This window comes from Paroedura picta, chromosome 4 (genome assembly GCF_049243985.1).
Source record: "Paroedura picta isolate Pp20150507F chromosome 4, Ppicta_v3.0, whole genome shotgun sequence".
NCBI lineage: Eukaryota > Metazoa > Chordata > Lepidosauria > Squamata > Gekkonidae > Paroedura > Paroedura picta.
The window spans coordinates 109,069,322-109,092,405 of record NC_135372.1 but is presented as its reverse complement, the minus strand read 5'-3'; the positions used below and the strand labels follow the sequence as shown (position 1 = coordinate 109,092,405).

Sequence of the window (23,084 nt, the reverse complement as noted above, 5' to 3'; positions counted from 1 at the left end):
GCCCCTAAGTGAACAGAGCTCAGGAGGCATCAAACTTTGCCCAGCTCTAATAAGCAGACTTGATTAAGCTGCACAGCGATAAGCCTGGATCCCAGACTGGGAGAAAAACTAGTTCTCTGCAGCTGACAAAATGCTGATCTCAGCAATTAAGAAACTCTGAAATTAGAGGGAGAAAGGCAGCTCTTCTCTCCCCCCCACCCCTTTAGAATTCCCAGCCTCACTCAGGAAAGAAACTAAGAAACAGTTTAGCTGGAATCCAGTTGCCAGTTTTGTTTTCATTTACAATGGCAGCAGGGTATCAAAGAGCTATCTGGAATCTTTTGAGGCACAGCTTTAAGATATATGTTCCTATCAGCAGAAAGCAAAAAGGGTTGCCAAATCAGAACCTGGAGATCATGCACCTTTCTCTTTAGCAGCCCTGCAGACATGAAAGAGAATATAGCCACTTTCCCCACAATCCAAAACATTCTTTATTTAGTGTGTGTGTTTGTGTGTGTATGTATGTATGTATATGTTTATGTATATGTGTATATGCGTGTATAAATATGTGTGTGTGTGTATACATACTTTTATTCCACTTATCTTCATGGAGGTTTATGGAGGCAAACCTAAGTCTCCCTTTTCTATTTCATCCTCACAATAACCCTGTGGGGTAGAGGTTAGATTGAGAGAGAGGAACTGGCCTAAAGCCACCCCATAAATTTTATGGCAGAATGGAGCTTGGAATCTGGGTCTCCCAGACTGTAGACAAACTAATCAAATTGGCCTTCATTCCATGCCTTTCATTGTTAAGCCAAATAAGGCTGGTGAATTTCCGGAGTTTTTTTTACTGAGAAGCAGCAGCTGAAAAGAGCCCCATTTTCTTTAGAGACAGCACATGGGAGACAGGTATTGACAGGTCCTTCCATGCCCTTCTCCAAATCTCAACAAGATTTTTTTCTTCATTGACAGGTCACATATTGGCAATCTTTTCCTTAAGAGAGCAAATAGATACAGATGTGTGTGTGAAAGTGAAAAAATAGCACAGGAGGAAAGAGGAAGACGCGAGTTCAAATCGATCTGGATTCAACAGGATTGATAATGGAATAAACAAAGTAAGTGCAGATTGTCTCTTCTAAAAGGATTTGAATGGCTACTTCTACACCTTTGGAGTTAGTAGCATTTCTCTCTCCCCACCCCTATCTTTCCTTGCACTTCAAAATTAAGGATTCTTTCTGTTATGTCTGTGGGCATTTGGCCACTGATGCAAATGAGGGTTTCTGCCAGCCAGGGAACTAACCAATCAAAAGAACCTTTTAAGGTCCTACCAGATCGCTCTGCTTAGAGCCAATCGGGTTGCTCTGCTTAGGGCCAATCAGAGGCAGCAGCAGGCTGCCTGAAAGGTATAAAAGTGCATGAGTTTGCCTATTTTTCTCTGTTTGGTGTTGCTGGAGGTGCGAAATAAAAAGAGCTGCTCTGAAGAATTGGAATCTGTGTTCACTGAACCCGCAGGCTTAATACTTTTTTTCTTGCTTTGTTTCTTGGCTGTGTCCCAAATATACCAATGTGTGTAGCTATGAAATCCTTGTCCAGTTTCAGATCAAGTGAACTTAGAGCTGTGCTGCTCCAAACTAACATGCTGGGAGCCCCTTGTACTAAATATGAAATTGACCAAGGCTTAAACAGCTAAAATAATAGCCAATGTCCTTTCAAGTAGGAGCAAGAATCCTATAAAGATGGAATCCTCCAAATTCACCCAGTGTACTGAAAGTGACCAAGTCTTTCTTAACTACTGAATGTCATGGTCAATTTCAACATTCTGGGTGAGTGCCTTAGTTTGAAGGAGCACAATTTCCTCCATACAAATCGTACAACAGCAGCAGGAGATAGGTCTTTATGACTGTAGAGAGCTCAGCCCTAATTGAAACAATTTGCTGAGTGCTGATTTTTCTTCTCTGGGATATAAATGGTTTTGGAAAAAGGGATTGCCAAGGCAAAACTTGGTGAAAACATAAACACACCATTTATTCCCTATCCAAATAGCTTGCCTGCCTTTCCCATCAATAAACACCAAGGCAGGAAGCCATAACTGAGAGGGAAACATCTCACATCTATAAGGCACTCCATTGAAATGTAAATATTTTATGCAGCTAAAGACTGTGGTGATAATGGAGGCAGAGGAAGAAGCTGGGGGAAGGCTGTGTGAACATGCACGGGTGATTTTCCCTCTCACAACTGAGATCATACGCAAATTATTCCAATAAAAAGGAATAGTTTGCTGGATGACTGGGGTTGCTCTCATTCTGCAACCCCAAGTGGAATTTTGCCTTTCCATGTGTCTGCTACTTACCAATGTGAGAAAATGCACTTTTTAAAAACTCAGAAATGCTGTACAAAGAACCAAAAGACTGTGAAGGGTTAAATCTTCAGATACAGAGAGCCTTGAGTGACAGGATGCTCCAAGCAATCTGATTGGTTAGCATCTGCTGAGCAGAGAAAGACTTGAGAGCTGCATGCTGAGGAGACTGTCAATCAGATTTCTGCCTTGACTGAGCTGAGTCTGATTTCAGCCTTAGCTGAATTTAGTTTCAGAATTCAGCCTAGACAGGAGAACTGGGGAAAGTTGGCAATGAATTGTGGATAGTTAGACAGAGACTTCCATTCAGGCCAAATAAAGGCAATATAACTTCTAGAGAGCGAAAGAATTTTCCTACCTAGTCTAAATGGTGATAGCTCTGAAGAGTACAGAGATCCCTAGTCTGGTATGATTAGAAATGGCCTTTAGAGACTTAAAAGTCAGTTAAAAACACAAGATGAGTACTGTTGTTTCAAGGGTTTGCATACTGGAAAGAGTGTACCAGCCTTCTGGAAATTAAAAGTCAGAGAATACTCAAAGAAAATGTAGTGGAGTGTTTGGAAAACACTGGAACAAAAGCCTTTCAATGTAAAGATTTTACGTAACTGTGAAAAGCTTTTAAAAAATTAGCCTGAAACACAAGAACTAAAGTCTGTGTGTACTGGTTTTACCTAAGAGTTATCTGTACTGAGTTACCTTAGAACTCTCAACCCCTGATTTCTCCAGACCTTTCCCCTCCATGTTAGATAAAATATTTTGTTAATTTTGAACTTCAGAATGACTCAAGTGCCATTGTAAGTGGTTTAAGTAAAAGGGTGATCCCAACCTTCCCCTCGGGTTCCTGAGCTGAGTGAGTAGTAAAATCTCTTACTTGGACAGAGTCTTAGTTGATCTTAAAGTAAGGTGACCAGATTGTCCCACTTTTAGAGGGACATCTGGGGATACCTGGCAAATTGTACTTATGCTGAAATTTAAAAATATATATTACAGTACTATTTTTGTCTTCTATGCGTTCTATGAAACTTTTTGTTGCTCCATATAGATCAAATTTTGAATCAAGAACCCCCCCCCCCATCAATGGTGTCCCACTTTACCAATGTTAAAATCTGGTCACCTTACCTTAGAGGTGTCACTGGACTCGGATCTTGTTTTAAGACAGAGTCAGCCAGAGTTCTTCAGCAAAAAAGAAAACACATTAGGAAGGCAGCTCAACCAGAAAGAGAGAGAAAAATGGAGGAAAAATCTTGCCTCTGAGACAGGGAAGAGGTTGGGGCCATAGTTACAGGCCATTCATAATTGTTTCCCATTTCTCCCCCAAATTATGGCTCTTAGTGTAAGGAGACCAGATTTTAACATTGGTAAAGTGGGACACCATTGACCAGGGGGGAGGGGTTCTTGATTAAAAATTTGGTCTATATGGAGCAACAAAATGTTTCACAGAACGCATAGAACACAAAAAAGTATTGTAATAAATATTTTTTTTAATTTCAACATAAGTACAATTTGCCAAGTACCCACAGATGTCCCTCCAAAAGTGGGACAATCTGGTCACCTTATCTTAGTGTGGCACACTTGCCACATCCGGAGATGGTGCCTATACATTCAGATGCTCCATATATCAAGCCTGGCTGCAGCAGCTACACTTGTGCCCTAATTTTGCTCCAGACCTCCCACTTACCATTGGCCAGCTCCTGCTATGCTCAACCAAACTTTAATTTGCCCCAGAGCAGGTGAAAGAAGAGACTGGTGGAGGAAAGAGGTGGAAAGTGTTGTACCCAATATTTATACACATGACTCTGGGCAAGGACTCAGCAACCTTGTGAGGATTTTTATCAAGCCAAGCAAAATAGCTAAATAGCTGCACAAAGATTTCAGTTTGCTTTTTGGTGTTAGGTCTGTTGCAAGGGTAGAATTATCTGGGTCATGAAAAGGACATGGCTCTAAGTTACCAGAAAGGGGAGCGGAAGGGGATAACACAGGAGGAGAGAAAGAGAGAGAGTTGTGAGCCATGTGATTTGGATTCATCAACTCCCCCTCTTTGGCCAGAGCTCAGAAAGAAAGAAAAGGAGACATGAGGACTGTGTTGCTCAAGGAGGTCTTGCAATATTGGCTGGGCTACAGATGCAGCATGACCACTGCTGTTGCATAATGCCTTACAGAGAACTTCTCAGCAGTTTAGTAAAATTGGAATGGGCTGTTGCTAAAACAGTCTGACTGGGGGGGGGGGGGCGGGGTTGCTGTTGTTTTTCTATTTTTTTCTACTCATAGAATCATAGAGTTGAAGGCACACCAAGGTCATCTAGTCCAACCCCCTGCATAATGCAAGAACTCACAACTACCTGCCCACCCACAGGGACCCCAATTCCATGCCCAAGTGATCCCTCCACCAAGAATCTCCAGAGTCCAACCTAGAGGAAATTCACCTACCATCCCACAGGGGCAACTAGCAATTGCTGACTTTGTACAAAGAGCAACTTCAGAGGCAAGGCTTAAGTCAGGGGTAGTCAAACTGCGGCCCTCCAGATGTCCATGGACTACAATTCCCAGGAGCCCCTACCAGCAAATGCTGGCAGGGGCTCCTGGGAATTGTAGTCCATGGACATCTGGAGGGCCGCAGTTTGTAGTCCATGGACATCTGGAGGGCCGCAGTTTGGCTTAAGTTATTGATACTGCATGGTGGTGGAAGGCGCCGTCATGACACAAAGCAAAAAACATTGGGGTGGTTTGCCATTGCCTGCCTCTGCATCACAACCCTGGTGGTCCTTGTTAATCACCCCTCCAAATACTAGTCCGTGCTGACGTTGCTTAGTTTCCAAGAACTGATGAGATCGGGCTAATCTGGCCTATCTGGATCAGGACAGCATTGCATACATGGATGCAAACTTCCAAATGACCAGCAGGCATACTGAAAAAATTCTGGATCATAAATTGAGGAGCTTGCTCATATCGTGCATTCTATTAGTGTTGATCTTGGCCCATATCTAGGCTGCTACCTGTTCTGTATTGCTTGCCTGACCCTACTCATCTCTTCATAGGAACACTCCCCATAGAAGAAGAAGAGTTGGTTCTTATATGCCGCTTTTCCCTACCCGAAGGAGGCACAAAGCGGCTTACAGTCGCCTTCCCATTCCTCTCCCCACAACAGACACCCTGTGGGGTGGGTGAGGCTGAGAGAGCCCTGATATTCCTGCTCTATCAGAACAGTTTTATCAGTGCCGTGGCGAGCCCAAGGTCACCCAGCTGGCTGCATGTGGGGGAGTGTGGAATCGAACCCAGCATGCCAGATTAGAAGTCTGCACTCCTAACCACTACACCAAACTGGCTCTCTTAACAAGGTCTGGAATCCATCTGTTGTATCTGACATCACTTCCAGTGCTCCCCTTGCTTCAAAGCGAAGTTAGGACACACTTCTAAAGGAGTTCTAACACACTTTCATCTGCCTGTTGAACTAAGTCTCATTTTATTTATTTGAACTAAGTCTCATAAAAAGAGGTCCCAGGTCTGTTTTTGATGCCGAACTTCAGCCTGTGCAAAGTACCTTTTTGTCGGTGCTGAGTATTTACATAGTCAGCTCTCACAAAAATTGGAATAAAGGGCAGAGCTTCACAGTCCTGCAGCGCAGCTCCTACTGGGCTCCCAGAAAGGTACCATCCACTGTTTCCCTTACAAGTAGCACCTCCTGGATTTAAAGGGAACTAATTGCTTATAATCATTAATCTTATAGGCCCCTTTCAGGAAAGAATAATTAATATCTAACCACTCCTCAGAATTTGGGGCAAACCAAGGGAGTAATCCATTTCTTTGTCTCCATACTTGCTGGGAATTTCCTGGGACTAAGCCAGCCAGCCAGCCACCAGCTGTTGCATAAATCTCTGTCTTATGAATTTCCAGTCAGACTTGGAGTCTGGTAAAACTTAGAATAGTTGATGGGCCAGCTGGCCAAGAAAGCTTCTGCTAGGTTTTTGTCTAAAGTGAACAAAATGTTGTTTTCTTTTGAAACTGTTTCTTCCAGCTGCAAGGCAGCAAATCCATTTTTTTTTTTATCACACACACCAGTACCTTTTCTTTTAGCCCAATCAATATTTTAATTGGACATCAATCACTTCCAATTCAGGTAGGTAGGGGGGGGGTGTAGTCACACCATTTTATTCTCTGCTTATTTGCATTACATTTTCTGAACGGGCGGTTTCTGCTTTTCTGATTCTTGTGAAGACTTATGCAAACGGACATCATGCAAGATGTGCGAAGGGATGGTTCACTTTTCAATCTTCTGTTAAAGCAGCTAGTCTGTTTTGCCTCTCTGCCTCATCCCTGTCAGGATTAGACAAGCAAAAGTAAAGTTGGCTGCAGATTGTCTTCCATTTATGTTTGTGTCTTGAAGACAATGGAGAGATTCAAGCCAAGACTTGGTAAATGTGAGCTGGCATTTCTCAAAAGCCCTTTCTCCAGGGGCGGGAGTAGGGGGGGTACGTAATGCTGCAGCAGCTTCCTCTCTCCAGAGCACTATCAGTGAAGCAAAGGAAAATATATTGTAATACAAAGCCTGCAAGAAAAGCCTCTGTATTCTTTGAAAGGTTTGCTGCATGCAGCATAAATATAAAGAAAGTGATGTTTAAAATCCCAGCCACATCTATATTCTATGAGTAACTTGACATGATGTGCTTGACTTATCCTGCTGCTTGCTTTTAGTTCATGTTGAGGGAAAGATTTACTACACTTAGGGCTTCCCTGTGTTTTAAGGATATTTCTGGAGGGGGAGAAACTAATGTACACCATGGCAAGTGGCAATACGTACAGCCATATAGATTTGCAGGAGCAGGTGCATTTTTGCCACCCTTCTTCACAGCCTGGGCACAGACCATGCAACATACTTACCTTCGCATCACTGTGAAGTTGTTTTCAGTCTGTTACCACCATTCATACTAGTGAATTGGACACTGGAGCAGCTCATTTCTCCCCTCTCTTTCTTTATGCATCCCAGCTTTGATAATGTATGAACTACCCATTTTTTTTCTTCTGTTCTGCTGGTTTTTATGTAGAAGCCGTTTTTTTAATACCCCACTTTTCACTACTCAAAAGAGTCCCAAAGCAGCTTGGCAACACTGAAACCCTTCCTGTCTCCACCACAGAAACCCTGTGAGGTAGGTGGGGTTGAGAGAGCTCTGATAGAACTGCTCCACAAGAACAGCTCAAAGAGAACTGTGCATAGCCTATGGTCACCCAGATGGCTACATGCAGAGGGGGTGGAGAATCAAACCTTTAACCACTGCACTGTTCTGGCTAGTCCATGAGAGAATGGGTTCAGGTGGCTTTTCTCGCACCATTTGAAAGCTGTTTTGTACCACTGCCATCTAAACTAATTATGTTTGCAACACTGGAGGACTGGTCAGGCTGCCAGAGGGCCAGTATGATGCAGTGCTTCGAAACCCAGGTTTGAATCCCCATTCTGCCATGGAAGATCAGAAGTTACCTTTGGGCCTATCACTCTTTCATAGCCTAAACTGTGTCACAGGCTGTCATGGGGAGAATGGTGTTGTTGCTTGTTTTAGGTTCCCGTGGAGAGAAAAGCAGGAAGGTAAATAAGACAAGAGAAGAGGAGAAGGAGGAGGGGGTGAAGGCTGGAGGCATCCCATAGGCAGAACGAGGAAAACAAAACATTTTGTAAAAGTATGGCCAATTCACTTTCCTGTGAAATTCCTGAAAAGAAACCCCATGTTTTCTGTGTCACTATTGTATGCCAATAATGGTTTTCTGAGTCTGAGTCTGTGTCACTACCAGGGCAAAGGATATCGGAAGGAGGAAAGATGAGCATGTCTTGGCATAACAGTAACGCCCAAACACAGTGGTTCTGTATACCCCCTCTCTCAAGTGAACACCTCTAGTGATAGGGAAACAATCCATCAGATATCAAGAAGACTTTTTATTACAGCATATTTTTAAAAAACATTTGAAGGGGGATCAATGCAATTTAAAAACAAAACAAAACACACTCTTGTGGTCTGAGAGCTCTCCCAAAGAAACGGTCGTCGTAAACGTTAGTGCATTACACTAGCTGGAAAGCACAGTGTTGCGACATGGTTTACAACTAAGCCTAGCATGCATAAGGGAACGTCTTGACCCACAGATGCTAAAAAGAGCAATCCTAAGCAGGTCTATTCAAATCCCTCCTCAGCAAAGTGAGCAAACATGGGGATTACTCCCCTGGTAAATGTTTTTAGAACTGTATTATCAGTGGGGCAGATTTTCATGTCATCTCCAGGCCATGATGACCAGAGGAAGCGCAGTTTGTTTCCAAACTGGCAGAGCCTGATGTGAAGTGAAAATATGCCATTTTTGCCTATGCCACTACCTCCGACCCTCAGGAGTCCATGCCACTAAACACGCATATAACACACACAACCTAAGACAGTCAAGAAGGTCTATATGCCTGAGAACCTATGTAACCACAAAGCCACTCCTCAGCACTCACAGTATTCCTTGAGGAAATTAAGAAGCAAGGAGTGAAGCACAGACAAAATGAGAGAATGAAGCTGGGTCTAAAAAAATTAATCTAGTGCTGTGATTAGTATGTAAGTTATATGAAGAAACAGATTTACCCAAAGCAGATCAAAAATGCGGTCTGTTATCATCGATCTTCAAGGGAAGGGAGAGAGACAAACAGATATTGAATCCTGGGGACTGAAGATTAGTTACAGCGTCACTGGAGAGGGGCTGTGGCTCAGAGAGAGAGCATCTTCTTGGCATGCAGAAGGGCCTAGGCTCAATTACCAGTTAAAGGATCTGGCAGTAGGTGATGTGAAAGACCCTGCCCGAGGCTCTGGAGAGCAGCTGCCAGTCTGAGTAGACAATGCTGACCTTGATGGAGCAAGGGTCTGACTCAGCATATATTCACTTCCCAAGATCTTGTTTCTTCATAATTGCCAAAAGCGTAAATTGTTTGCCATGTTCATCCCCTTCTCACTCTTCTTGCCCCTTTTCCCACCTGAATCATGATTGAAAACTTGCTGGCCTTTAGTTAAACCTCAATAGGACCAAAGGTGGCCTCAAGTTTCTTTTGAGAGCAATTCTTCCTGTAAGGCCTTGGACAAATCATTCTCAGTAGCTTTGCTAAGGCACCTTATAAGACCTTTGCCTGGACTGGTCACAGAATTAGTGTCTCTTTCATAAGGAACCAAGTTTGGTACATAGAAAAGCAGAAGTAAATTGCAAGTCAGGGGCAGATCTCGCAATGTGGAACAGACCATATCAACTGGTTTTGCATATACTTGGGGGGAAAGTATCTAGCACGAACATGTTTGGATTCAACGAGAGAAGACATAAAAAATAACAAGAGAAATAATAAGGTATAACAACCTAGCAGGCAACTGCCACCTAAACTACCCAATTATAACATCTGAGTTCCCAAAACACAAGTTCCTTTTGAAGGGCAGGGAAAGTAAGAAGAACAATATGTTTTACACGCTTGTTAAATTAACAGAAGCTGCTGGGAGTATTTTTTTATAGCAGTGCGAACTCTAGTTGCCTGGCCTTGGAGTCATGAGTGCCTGCCCACTTACCCATATGGGCAATGAATTGAAAATCCTGCTGGGCTGTGTTTTTGCAGAAGGGAAAGTCTACAGAATGGCAATTCTGTTGGGAGATGCCATCTTGATTTCTAAACCATAGGAAAAATCTTGGAATATGTAGCCTTCCCTAGGAATTAGGTTTGATTAAAAGTGTTCTGTAAATTATTGTATAGAATGTGTGTGTGTGCTTCAAGTTGATAAGAAATTTTCATTTTAAAAGGCTAAAACCCAAAAAGAATGACAGTTGCAATAAAAGATACAGTTAATTCCTGTTCCACTTAAATGTCCTTTTTGAACAAAAGAAATTATCTGCATTTTATTGCAAAATGCTGTTCTTTTGTCGTCAGTGTTAAGTTGTTTTTCTGCTTGGCCAGTTGAAACGAAACAAGTCCTTTAAAAAAAAGAAAGTAAATATATTTTGTTTGCAATACCTTCCATCCAGTAATTTGCAGAACAGTTGCAATCAAATCTAATAAATTAGGTTTGATTATAACTGTATATATATGTTGTATACCCATGCACACATCATGTTGAGCATTGATGAATGAGGAGACATCTTTCTTTTTAACACTCAGGCTGCCACTTTCAGTGACTGTGGGTTTTCTCTCTAGCCAAACATGCCACAGTGCCACTTGGCATGAATGGGTGGCAGAGTGACAGGAACATGTCCCGGATGCTCTCTCCAACAGAGCCTTCCTCACACCTCAGTCTTCTTCTTCATCTCCATACGGTAGATGATCTGATAGCCATCATCCCAGGCATAGATCTGCCTCTCTTTGGGATTGTACTTCATACTGGAGTGAGAGCCATACCGCTTGGGGAAATAGACCAGGGCAGCATCTTCAGATGACATAGAGCCACTGACATCAAAGACACACTGGATACGGGAACGACTGGGCAAGCGGGTATTATACACCACATAAAGGGCCCCACAGATGATAAAGGCACTCTCGGCATTCTCTCGGGGGCATGGCGTATCCCACATTTGCTCAATGTCTAGCGATGCAGGGTCTAATTTGGCCAGGGCAATGTTCTTCTCATTCTCTTGTGTGGCATAGATGGCCCAGAGTCCTTCTTCATCAGCTGCCAGCTCAATGTAGTTGTAAAATGAAAGACCAAAGACAGGGATCTGCTCCTCTGCAGGGAAGACGGAGCTATCAACAATAGTTTTGTTGACCAAATTGAATTTGATGACCTGGAATGTTCCATGTCGCCGGATATAATAAAGGTGGCCCCCATATACCAAGTGCCCAGTGCCAACCCATGGATAGGGTAGCCTGATACGTGCTGCTTTTCGAGTAGCAGAAAAGAGTGTAAATTCCCTCATCCTGGGAAAGACATACACAGTATCGTTGCTGGTGCCATCAAACACATAGATCTTCTCTGAAGTTCCTAGGGGATCTTTGGTCCAGAGACCAGCAGTGCTGCCAAAACGCTTTAGAATCTTCATGGCTTTGACTTGGGAGATAGTATCACTGCAATCTATAAATAATAGGTAAACACAACATATAAGCCTTATTCAAATCTGTTTCACATAATATATTTCTGGTAAGGGCTTGGAGGAGGAACGTGTCTCATGGCTTAATCAGTGCTTAACACACACTCAGGGCAGCTGTCCCACCCCAAGTGCCTTCTCCTCCAACCAGCTTGCCTTCTGTCCAGCAGCCAGCCAATTGCCTTCTGTCCCTTTCCGTCCCCCACCCCTGACCACCCTGTCCTCTGTCCACTTCCCTTGGAGGCTGCAGATCCCTGCCACATGAGAGCTGCCCCTGCTGGTGAGTTTCCTAACAGCTGCCAGCAGCTCCCTGGGGGGAGGGGAGAGGCTGTCCACAGAGTTCTTCCACCCCACCCTCACAATCTAGTGCCTCTTGTATTCCTGAATGCAACAGGCTCGGCCTCTAGTTTCATAATAAACCATGCTTAGTTTACATGACAGTATGTTGCACAAATACTACTTACACCTTGTCCACACCTCAGTGCTGCCACTGTTTCCCAATTGATGCTCCAACTTTGCAGCACCCCTTGGGCAAAAGGGCATTAATCTTTGGGGATTTTTTCTTGAATCTGGATCCAATCCTCCCCATGCATCCACATTTCCTTTGAAAAGGGGTAGTGCGTGTAGAGTAACATAATACTATAACATTGTTAAAAAGACTGGCTGCATCATGGAGAACAGCATGCTTGCCATGATTTCAAAGGCTCCCTGCTCTTTCTTAGTCACCAGCTTAGAAGACAGCTGGCAGATATTCCCACAAAATGTGATTTTGGGAATTCCACACTTGAAAACTGCGAGTTAATACCATAAGGAGGGAAATTGCAGGGCAAAGTGGATCCGGAAAACCTGAGGTCATGGGACAGTAAATTTGGAGCTACTCCTGGAACAGCCAAAGACTGTGCAAAAAGTTTTACTAGCATCAGTGATTTAAGAATGCCAATGTGGCAGTTTGCACATGTGTGAAAACAGTCTTAGTCTACCATGCATAACCACAGTTTGTAAACCCCCATTAGTCTGCTGCTTGACTCCTTTTCTTCCTTCAAGTAGAATCACAGAATGCTATCCTTAACTCTGTTGAACCACATGGAAAAGTATTACTTCATATGCAGTCTGCTCCCTATCTATCATCTAAAATCAAAGGGCAAGGAAAGGGCAGAGAAGTCTAGAGCAAACCCTTGAGATCTTTGATCCCCTCAGAGATCTTCTGTTTTCAGGTAAGCTTATTATCAGCCACTTCTCCCCTTTTCAATCTTCATTCCCTAAACCATTTTTGCCCTAAACAAAAATAAAGTAAAGGTAAAGGCATCCCCTGTGCAAGCACTGAGTCATGTCTGACCCTTGGGGTGATCCCTTCTAGTTTTCATGGCAGACTCAATATGGGGTGGTTTGCCAGTGCCTTCCCCAGTCATTACCGTTTACCCCCCAGCAAGCTGGGTACTCATTTTACCGACCTCGGAAGGATGGAAAGCTGAGTCAACCTTGACCTGGCTGCTGGGATCGAACTCCCAGTCTCATGGGCAGAGCTTCAGACTCCATGTCTGCTGCCTTACCACTCTGCGCCACAAGAGGCTCTTGAAACAAAAATAGAGCTTTTCTTTTCTCCTTTTCTGCTGCTATTTTACTACATTCCCTAAATTTGTTTTCTTTCAGAAATTAAATGAACACTTGAGAAGAAACATATTGTCATGGCCAGATCACTTGCTGCCTCCTTGAATACAAAGGTGAATTCTGATGAGAAATTTTTCTTTGGGGGGGGGGAGATATATCTGTTGACAAGCTTAAAACTCTCAGGGATGATGGAATGTCATACCTGGGGTCTGTTCAAGAAAGCAACCTCACAAGAAGTCCACCATATGCTGCCTTATATGTTTTTTTAGAGCTTCTTACACACCTATCACCCTCTCAGAACTTACAACCGCTCAGAGGGGCAGGACCTATGACGCTCAAGCCTGGACTGAACAATATGGCCTCCAATAGGAGGCCAGGAGACCACAGTACTGCACATCCATGGCAGCCTTCTAAGCCCCACCCAGCATCACTGTCCCTGGTCTGGGTGCTAAATTTGACCACCTCCTCTTCTAGCTGTTCAGCTCCCTCCAGGTCATTTGGGTTGGATTCCACTGCCCATTGGTGTTTATAGGAAAAGGGACAAAGAACAAGCAGATAAAGAGAGGCTATGTCCTGAGAAAATGTTACCATAGCTGGATGCCGGTGGCCAACAAGAAAACAAAACTCAGTCTTCTGAATTTGGATGTAAAACATCTCTTCTTTTACTAACCATTGTTAAAGAAGTCAGCATGCCAGCTGAGCATCCACCAATTATCCACTGCTTCTTGGGAAGCCTGCACTCCAACACTGTACTAAACTTGAGTTTAATCAAATGGAAGTGTATAACTCATAGTTTAGTATGACACCTGAATGAAGTACAGTGAAATAAGCAAATTATGGAGTTGGATTCACATTCAATTTTCCATGAATGGAATGGAAATTTCCTCCCTCCTTCACCTAATATAGCGTATTTATTGCCATAGAATGCTGCTGTTGTGGAGACCCTCAGTCACAACAAGAAGGGGGCATGAGTGGAAATGGCCAATCTAGTTTGGATGTAACTATAAATAACAGAATGTCTGCTTTGTTCAGAATCTGCTGGACTCCCCTCCCCCCTGAGTTGCAGAACTCTCCAAAACGCTTGTCAGGAGTATGTTTGCCACTCAGCTTTCAAAGAGCTGTCATTTACACCCACAATCGCTCCAGCAGTAAAGTGTTCCACTTATGTTCCCCTTGCATGGCCACCTCAGTGAAGATTAAACTACTGATGTTCCTCTTTTAGTTTGCACCCATGCTGAGAAAAAAGGTAGTGTTTATCCTGCATTCCCTTGCTTTGAGTGATGCCTTTGAAAAGTGTACAACCAACTATGTTAATACAAAAGGAAAAAAATGGTTGCACTCTGCTCTAAACTCTCCCATGGTCTTTAAGACAACTGGTTCCCTGAGTAGATACAGGTGGTTCCTTACTCACCACCCCACATGAGTCAGGTTGGATTTTAAGATAAGTTAAAACTGAGAACCAGATGTTATGGCACCTGCTGCCACTAACATTTTAGCCAGTTTGGTATAGTGGTTAAGAGCAGAGGCCTCTAATCTGGAGGTTTGATTTCCCACTCCTCCACATGCAGCCAGCTGGGTGACCTTGGGCCAGTCTCGCTTCTCTCAGAGTCCTCTCAGCCTCACCCACCTCACAGGGTGTCTGTTGTGGAGAGAGGAAGAACAGGTGATTATAAGCTGCTTTGAGACTCCTTCAGATAGAAAAAGCAGGGTACAAAAATCTAGCTCTTTTTGTTCTTGTGAATGGGCCCACAATTTTGTCATTGCCCCTTACACACACACGCGCACACACACACACACACACACACACACTTCTTTTAAATTGCCGAAACAGCCAGAGGGAATTGTTTTGGCACATTAAAAGTTGTAGGGGGACAAGCTCACCCAGTCTATGGGCCCTTGCAGTGTTTTAAAATGGCTTATGTTAAATGGCAGCCCCTGCAGCTCGTGGATGTCTGCTTTGGCACCCTGTAGCTGCCCTGTCTCCATAGTGACAGATGGAAGAAAGTCACCTCTTCCCTCGGACCGTTCCGACAGCAGCGGAAGGCAGTGCTGTTCACTTGGGCTTTTACTTGAATTCATTGTTTCTGTTATGTTTAATGTTTAACAATTGTCTAGAGTTTTAAATGTTGTTTGAATCTGGTTTATACTCGGAAACCGCTTTAAGACTGTTGTGAAACATGTTAAATAAATATTGAGAGGCTCTGAGCTATCTTGTTTTCTTCTCTGGCAATTGGCCCTCATCAGTTTCATCATGCCAGCTCTCAGTCACTAACCCTTCAGGGCAAGAAAGAAAGGGGTCAGGATGCTTTCCCCCAGTCTGCCTCTAGACTGTTCATTCAGGCTTTTAAAACAAGGCACATGAGCGCAGGGCTGTCCCCCCTCCCCAAAGCAAGGTAGTTGTATTTGCAGCTAGGCCTGCTTCAAATATATACATTTTTTTTTCACAAAGACTAGACTTAGAACATATGGAGCTTATCAGGGACTTGCGGGAATGTGTTGCAGCTGCCTTGCAGAAGTATAGTTGTCACCCCTTTCTACAAGTATAAGCTGTGAGGACTTCCTCTCACCTGTCAGTTTCTCATACTTCTCATTCTTGCGCTTTTTGCCAGTGGAGACCTGATTTTCCATGAGCTTCTCATCTACCTCCACACAAGGTGGAGCAGGATTTTGAGTTTCGAGGTAGTCCACCTCACGCTCCAGCCGATCCACCCGCACGGCTGTGTTCTCTACCTCTGCCCGGATTGTCTCCCGTTCTTTCTCCACCGATTCCAACATGGACAACACTTTGTTTTTAAAATCCCTCAGCTCACTGGAATAACGGCTGCTCTGATCATGCCACTGGGAGATCCGCTCCTGAGGAAAGAAAGAGAAGCAAAAACTTTAGGGATGAAAGATATAGAGCTCCTTGACAAGCAAATACTCAGTTAGGGGAGGAAACAAGGACCGGATCCTGGCAAGTTGAAAAAAATCACCAGCCTGAGACTCTAGGTTGGGCTGATATAAGGGAGACTACAGGATTATCAACAATGAAAAACAACCAAACACTATGCGTGTTCTGTTCTCACTGTGTGCTACACATCAAACTATTTATTCTATTTATTTATAATTTGAATTATATCCCGCTGCTCCTGTAACCGGCTATCAAGACACTAAAAAGTCTCTGCTAACTTTTCTTCTTGAATGACTGCAGAAATTAGAGAACTTGACAGCCTTTCTTATCCTCCCAGTTGGTACTTTGGATCCAGACACTAACACTTAATAGCCATTGTCGCATTATCAAACAAAGATATAATGGCAACTATTTTAAGTATAATAGAAAGCTGTGTACCCATTGGGATCTTAAATGAGGGATTCTAAAGAGCTGTGAAATGCTCGAGTAAAGAACAAGGCTGGCAGAATTATCTCAGAATGTCTTGAACTCCCTGTAAAGAAAAGCTACACCAAAAGGGCAGCCAGAGACTTCCCCATATCTCTCCCAGCCTTTCAACCGGCTCACACTTGTGAGTGAAGGGTAGGTATGACATTGTTTCATCTCCTTTGCTCAGCTTTAGATCAAGAATTGTTTTCAGACCTCTACCCCATGAAGTCAGTCCCCAGTTAGACGTTGACTTCTTCTGTCTGGTTGCCAAAAGTAACTCCAGAGCCAGCATCCATAACTGAAGAATGAGGCTCTCCTTGCACTGTGTGCATCAGACCCAGAGCAGGGTGCATCATTTGCCATTGCCCGCCTCTCACCTCTAAGACAGCCAGCCTTCTTTCCATGTACTCCATTAACTGTTGTTGTTGTTGCCCGTGGATGGCATCAGCCAGGATAACCAGCAGAAGAAAGATATTTGGGGAAGCCATGGCCGTACCTGGGGTCTTGCGCTTTGTTAGCAATCCCTGCACCGGATTCTAGCTCACACCATTGGAATGTTTTGACAGTTTCTCAGTAAAAAGAGGGGAGGGAACACAGGCTCTCCTTTGCTAGTTTTTATTGAATCCAGATGGCTACATTTGGAGGACAGAGGCTGCTCCAATGAAGCTGGCTTTCAGTGTTAACCCCTTTTCTGCCAGAATCATTTGAGCACCAAAGGAGAGAATTTCTGCAGTTCCATAATTATATAAGCAACAAGAATAATCTCTAGGTAAGGAATTGTGACCTAGTGGCAATGAGGCACAGATTAATCTTTGCTGGGGTCACAGTCTTGTCTGAAGGGAATAACTCTTGAATTAATTTCAGCTGCCAAAACAGAAATCTTTGCTTATATGGACAGTGTGTCATTGTTTCATCCCTCTGGTATGTCCTATTGGTGGGAATATCCAGTGTGTTTAATTACATCAGTGTGATTTGGGTCTGGAGAGGGGAGAGACCATCGGGGTATATGATTGGTTGGCCCAAGTAACTGGTGATAATTTCATGCTGGTTTTAAGGATCAAAAAGAAAAATGGGGTCTTAGCTGCTGAAGAGGACAAAAGAAAGCATAGAGTGGTTTCATTTCCTTATGCAAAGCAGAGAGGAAAGCTGTTTCTGAAATTAGTATGCTGAAATTTCTACCATGTAATAATAGTATGCAGCAGTCTGTTCTGGGGAATCCCAACCTGTTCAGCCTTTCATTATCCTTCAGTAGGAGGGCAAATTCTATGAAACATTACTGATTTGCCTTCATCCCACATGAAGCCACCTGGAACTTAGGCCACTGATCCTCAAAACAGAGTCTTGGATTCAAAGCCCAGCCCACATCTTTGAAGTGTCAGATTATCCTTTAATTCACTTCAAACTAGAGTTCCTTATTTCTTTAAATATTCATACCCCACTTATCTCCCCAATGGGGATCCAAAGCAGCTTACAACATTCCCCACCACCACCACCCATTTTATCCTCACAATCAGGAGACAGGCTAGGCTGAGATAGTGCCATCAAACGTCTATGACACAATGATGATTCAAGCCAGGATCTCCTGATTCCTAGCCAGACATTCTAAAGACTACTGCACCATATTGGCTTTCCTTGAAAGCTAATCAAGAGTCCTTTATTAAGCATAGTAATGGGGGACTAGAGTGCATTGAAGTAGGATTCCCAGGTTCCTCATAGCTGCCAGTGGGGGATGAGGATGCACGAGAGCAGGGAGGAGTGTGAAAACTAACACAACATTCTGAGGTTATCCAGAAGCGCTGTCAACATGTCAATGATGTCAGGGATGACACTCTGACTTTTGGGCAAAAACTCTATGGTAGAATTAGCTTCTTACCAGAGTTTTGCCCAAAAAACAGTGTCCCCCCCTCTGATATCAACAACAAGTCTGCATCACTTCCAGGTGATGTCAGGATGTCACATTGACTTGATGCTTCTTCCCCCCCCCCCCAAATGCCTGTTAAATTCCCCTGGTTTCTGAGAGCATGAAAAGGGGGGGAGGCTCCAAACTGGGGGAATCTCCTGGTTCTATTGGGGGACTGGCAAAGACCTTGCCATTGCTCCAATGAGACTGCGACTGCAGGCAAACAATGGTTGTGTTCCAGACTGGGCTTTCGCTTCACATGGCTATAATTCTGGCCAGTGACCTAAGTAAGACTGTGTCTTAGCACATTCCCTAGAATTCTCTGGAAAATACAGGTGTTCTTCAGAAGACAGAATGCCCTCAATAATGTGGCCCTGAGACAAAGGTTGCTTCTCAAAATACAATGACCATTACAGCAAGCAAAATTTTTAATCAAAGGACTTTCCTCCTCTTTCCACGATAGCCCACTGAGCCCCCAAAATGTTACTTCTGTGTGTCAGAAGACATTTACCAACAGCACAGCAAAGTGGGAACAATGAGGAGGAATCTGCAGAAATCCACCCCACCCCCTGCACACACAATGGAAATGCCCTTTCATAACTAGAAAAAGACTGTAATATACAAACCCATGATTTTCAAGCAATTTGCTGCGTGTTTCAGTTGTATTCCTGTACAGGAATTGTTTAGTAAAAGCAGACTTGGAAGATCAGTAACAATAAATGACTCTGAAACAGAAACAAATGGAAACAAGTCTGGAAACATTTACACCTAAATGTGCTGCATTTTATAAGGGGATAGCAATAAGCCCTTCAATCACAAAGTCAGACATGAGCCATTGTTTGCCTATATTAGCAAAACAATCAGGTTTTCAGCAAATTGCAATGAGATCAATATCTGTGTGGCAGTTTTGTAACATGACAGTAGAATGCAAAATGCTTCTGATGAATTTCAGGCAAAAACAATTGTCTTTCTCTGGTCCTTCAAGATGGCATGCCCTACTATAAGACAGGATAGACCATTTTCATGCTGACGGCCTACCAGGGGGCATTTGATCAGTGTCCCTATTCTGAGCCAGAACAACAATGGAAGCCTGGAAAGAGCCGTCCTCGCTCAGTTAAATGGTTGATCCATTTAACCCTCTTGGCTACTGTCTTCCCAACCCCCCAGTCCTATGGACATTGTTCACTTCCATTAAAGGCAGCCATTTTATGTGGGGGGGGGGGAGAATATCAACATTCATCTCGATGTTAGAAAAATTGTGTATAAATTGTGTATAAAATTGTGTATAAAATGTGAGATGAGCTCTGTATCTCTTTTTCATTGCCCCAAATATAGACCAGTTACTGCTCTTTGGATTTCTATGTTCTACATATTGTTTTCCCATGGGTCATCAGCCATTCAAACAGGTCTATTGAGTAAATAAAACAGCTCTGCTTCCCACTTTGGGGGTATGCATAAAAGTGCTTTCTACTCAAAGCCTTATGGTGCCATCTAGAGGCTCTGCCAAAATTTGCAGTATTAAAAAAATCAAATTCCATTAAGCAATTGATAGATCTTTCCAGATAATTTCAATTGATAGTGCGCTCTCTCTCTCTCTTTTTTTCTATGTTCCTCTTCATGAGGCTGGATGTTAAAAAAACAAAAAGGAGAGGGGGACACAAGATTTTCCAGCCCATGAGCTTTGAATCTTAAACAGAATGCTTATCTAATTTCAGTGGGTATAGGGTGTGGCTTGTATCAGGTTGTACCCATGGCATTTTTGGAAGGAAAACAAAAAACTGAAGACATCCAACTAAAAATATAAAAGCTAGTAATTAATAAAATGTTTCACTGATGTCAGCCATAGCCCAGAGTAAATTTCATAGAGTCCCTATACTAACAACAGGAGAGATTATTTGATAGATTAAGTATTGAGCCAGAGGCCACCATATTATTGACTAGTAAATTTTCATAAGTTCTTTCTCTTCCACCTGGAGAGTCCTGCTCTTTTTTGGCTAAAACAAAGAAAAGGTACAGGTAGACTCTTTGATTCATAGTAAAAGCCAAACATAAAAGCCATGCAATATTTTTTACTAAGACCAACAAACATATAGCGTAGAAGTGTAGAGGTAGAGGTAATGGATTTTGAACAGACTTGAACCACTGTGTCAAGCTATGCCCTGCATTAATACAGAAACCCATTTTCTGTAATCAGAGCTTCAAATCATGGTGTCTTCAAGAGCTGAAATGAACCCAAAAAAGGGCACCAAAACTCACCATCCTTGTGTAATAGACAGAGATGATGATTATGAGCCTACCACAGGCATCCTCTCTGTTGAGGCCAGACATACTTTTTTGGGGCAAGGGACTACCAACTGGTTGGAATTTTGAAGAGCGGAATGCTTTGCAGAATATATAGATAGAAAGGCGCAGACCGTGAATGGCCTTACAGGAGCCAGCTTGGTGTAGTGGTTAAGTGTGGCGGCTTCTAATCTGGCAAGCTGAGTTTGATTTCCTGCTCCTCCACATGCAGCCAGCTGGGTGACCTTGGGCTTGTCACAGCACTGATAGAGCTGTTTTGATCGAGCAGGAATATCAGAGCTCTCTCAGCCTCACCTACCTCACAGGGTGTCTGTTGTTTGGAGAGGAAAGGGAAGGCGAAGCCGCTTTGAGACTCCTTCGGTTAGAGAAAAGCGGCATATAAGAACCAATTCTTCTTTTTCTTCTGTTGTGATTTTGCCACAATTACCATGATTTCACTCACAAGAGAATACTGAGGAAATGTATGAACAGTTCAGCCTTGTCTTCATCACCTATTAAAATGTCGCTTTCTTGTCCCCATAAAGGTCCTACCATATCCTAACTCTTTTTCTTATTTTGGACATAACTAAAGAACACAATCTGCTACAGCATCTAGTGTGATACCAATACAGAGGACTAAAGTCAGCCCGGATTTTTCTTCCTTAACTATAAGACCCAAGCATCACAGGATATTTAAGGTCATGGCAATTTGTTCAATGAGCAGCAACTTCAACTGGGTTGTAAAAAGTCGTCATTGAGGTAGGAATAATTAGTACAACTCTTAAGACAGAGATGGGCAACAACTACTGACACAAGTTTAATGATCACTCTGAGTGATGTAGCTAACCCAAAGGTCAGAATTCTATAGAGTGGAACCACAGTTAAAACAAACAAAAAAAACCTGTGTTCTGCTGTGTTCAGTGACAGCAAACCAAGCATCTATCTCCAGTAAGGAGAAGACCTGGTACAGTGTGATCAAGTGGAATGTAGGGATAGAGAGGAACTTATTTAGGTCTCTGAGGTCCAATATCTTATCCCCATTTTTCTTAGTAACTTGCTGCTTCCTTAACTTAATGCCCTCAGCCTATACCTCTTCTCATCAGGCAAGGGATCAAGATATTGAGTAATATGATCCCAAAGGAACATTTGATGCCTTCACATAATGGGGTAGAAATTTGCCATGCAAAGGCAGAAGAGATGTACATTTTTGCATAAAGATGTCCAGCTTTTTTCTCTTCTTTATCAAAGGAAGAAGTGTAATTCCCAGAGTGATGTTCAGGGGAAAAGATATGTCACTAGTACATTTGCCATAAGATGAGTGACAAGGTACACACTGCCTTGTACTTTGCCTCTAGTTAACTGTCAGAGGACACTGAGGAAGGTTGAATCCATCCACTCTTATAAATGTCAAACAGTCCCTGAAACACTGGATCCTAAAGAAGCAGGGAAGAGAACTGATACATCATAGGGCATATCTCAAGAGGGCTGTGGTCCAGTGGTGGAACATCTGCTTGTGATCCAGAAGGTTCAAGGCACAATTCTCATTATCTCCAGGGTATATATCTAGTAGTAGGTGATGGGAAAGACCTCTGCATGAGATTGGAGAGCTGCTGCCAGTCAGAGTAGACAATACTGACTTTGATGGCCCAGTCATTTTGATGTGTTCATGTTGTTGGCTCCTGAGCAAGGGACTACCCTGAAACTAGCATTTCCAAGCTCCACAATGTCTTCCAAACCAAGGAGAGAAGAGGACAGATCTGGAGCTCCTTTGCCCTGATCTGATACAATTTAATTCAGCTGTAATTTACTCCATACTTTTTTTACATACTGAGCACCCAATGATTCCCCCATCTTTCGTCTCAAGTACTGTTCACAATAATCATTTTTTTCAGAAAAGGAAGGTGAAGTTATTTCCTAAATTATTGAGTCACTAGTGGCAAAGCCCGTTCATAAGAACGAGCTTTGAAAGGGTCACACCTGGGGCAGCAGCGAGGCCTTTGCAGGCTTAGGGAGGCACTCCCTTTCCCCCACACCCCCCTCGGCTGGATGGCTTCCCAAAGGCCTTGATAGCACACCTGAGGCCCATGTGAGGCCTTTACAGGCCTTTGGGAAGTGCTCCGTCTCCCTCCCACCCAGCCCTTGGCCAGATAGCTTCACAAAGGCCTTGATAGCACACCTGGGCCCTCAGCAAGGCCTTTGCAGGCCTTTGGGAAGCGCTCTCCCCCCCCCCCCCGCCTTGGCTGGATGGCTTCCCAAAGGCCTTGATGGCACACCCGGGGCCTGTGTGAGGCCTTTGGGAAGTGCTCCCTCTCCCCCCGGCCGGGCCTCTTACCTGGGGCCCTGCAAGTGGAGCGGAGGAGTCAGTGACTTGTTGGCTCTAGCAGCCAGGCATATCTGTGAGGCAAGGGGTGAGGGTGCACCCTGATTGGCCCTGCAGAGGCTGGACCGTCCCCCAAGGCTGTTTCACAATTATTAAGAGGCACCAAATGGATAAGATGGGAACCTTTTGTTGTGTTATGAAGAGTCAGAAACAACCCAATATA

General features: G+C 43.5%; 1 protein-coding gene across 1 annotated transcript; it reads right to left on the bottom strand.

The window, feature by feature from the left end:
- Positions 1-8,235: 8,235 nt before the first annotated feature.
- OLFML3 (olfactomedin like 3) lies at positions 8,236-16,956 on the bottom strand. Its single transcript, XM_077334956.1, has 3 exons — positions 16,739-16,956; positions 15,571-15,856; positions 8,236-11,382 (listed from the first exon to the last, which is right to left on the bottom strand). Exons 1-3 carry the CDS (start codon positions 16,847-16,849, stop codon positions 10,598-10,600), a joined length of 1,182 nt encoding a protein of 393 aa, XP_077191071.1. The 5' UTR covers positions 16,850-16,956; the 3' UTR covers positions 8,236-10,597.
- Positions 16,957-23,084: the final 6,128 nt, after the last annotated feature.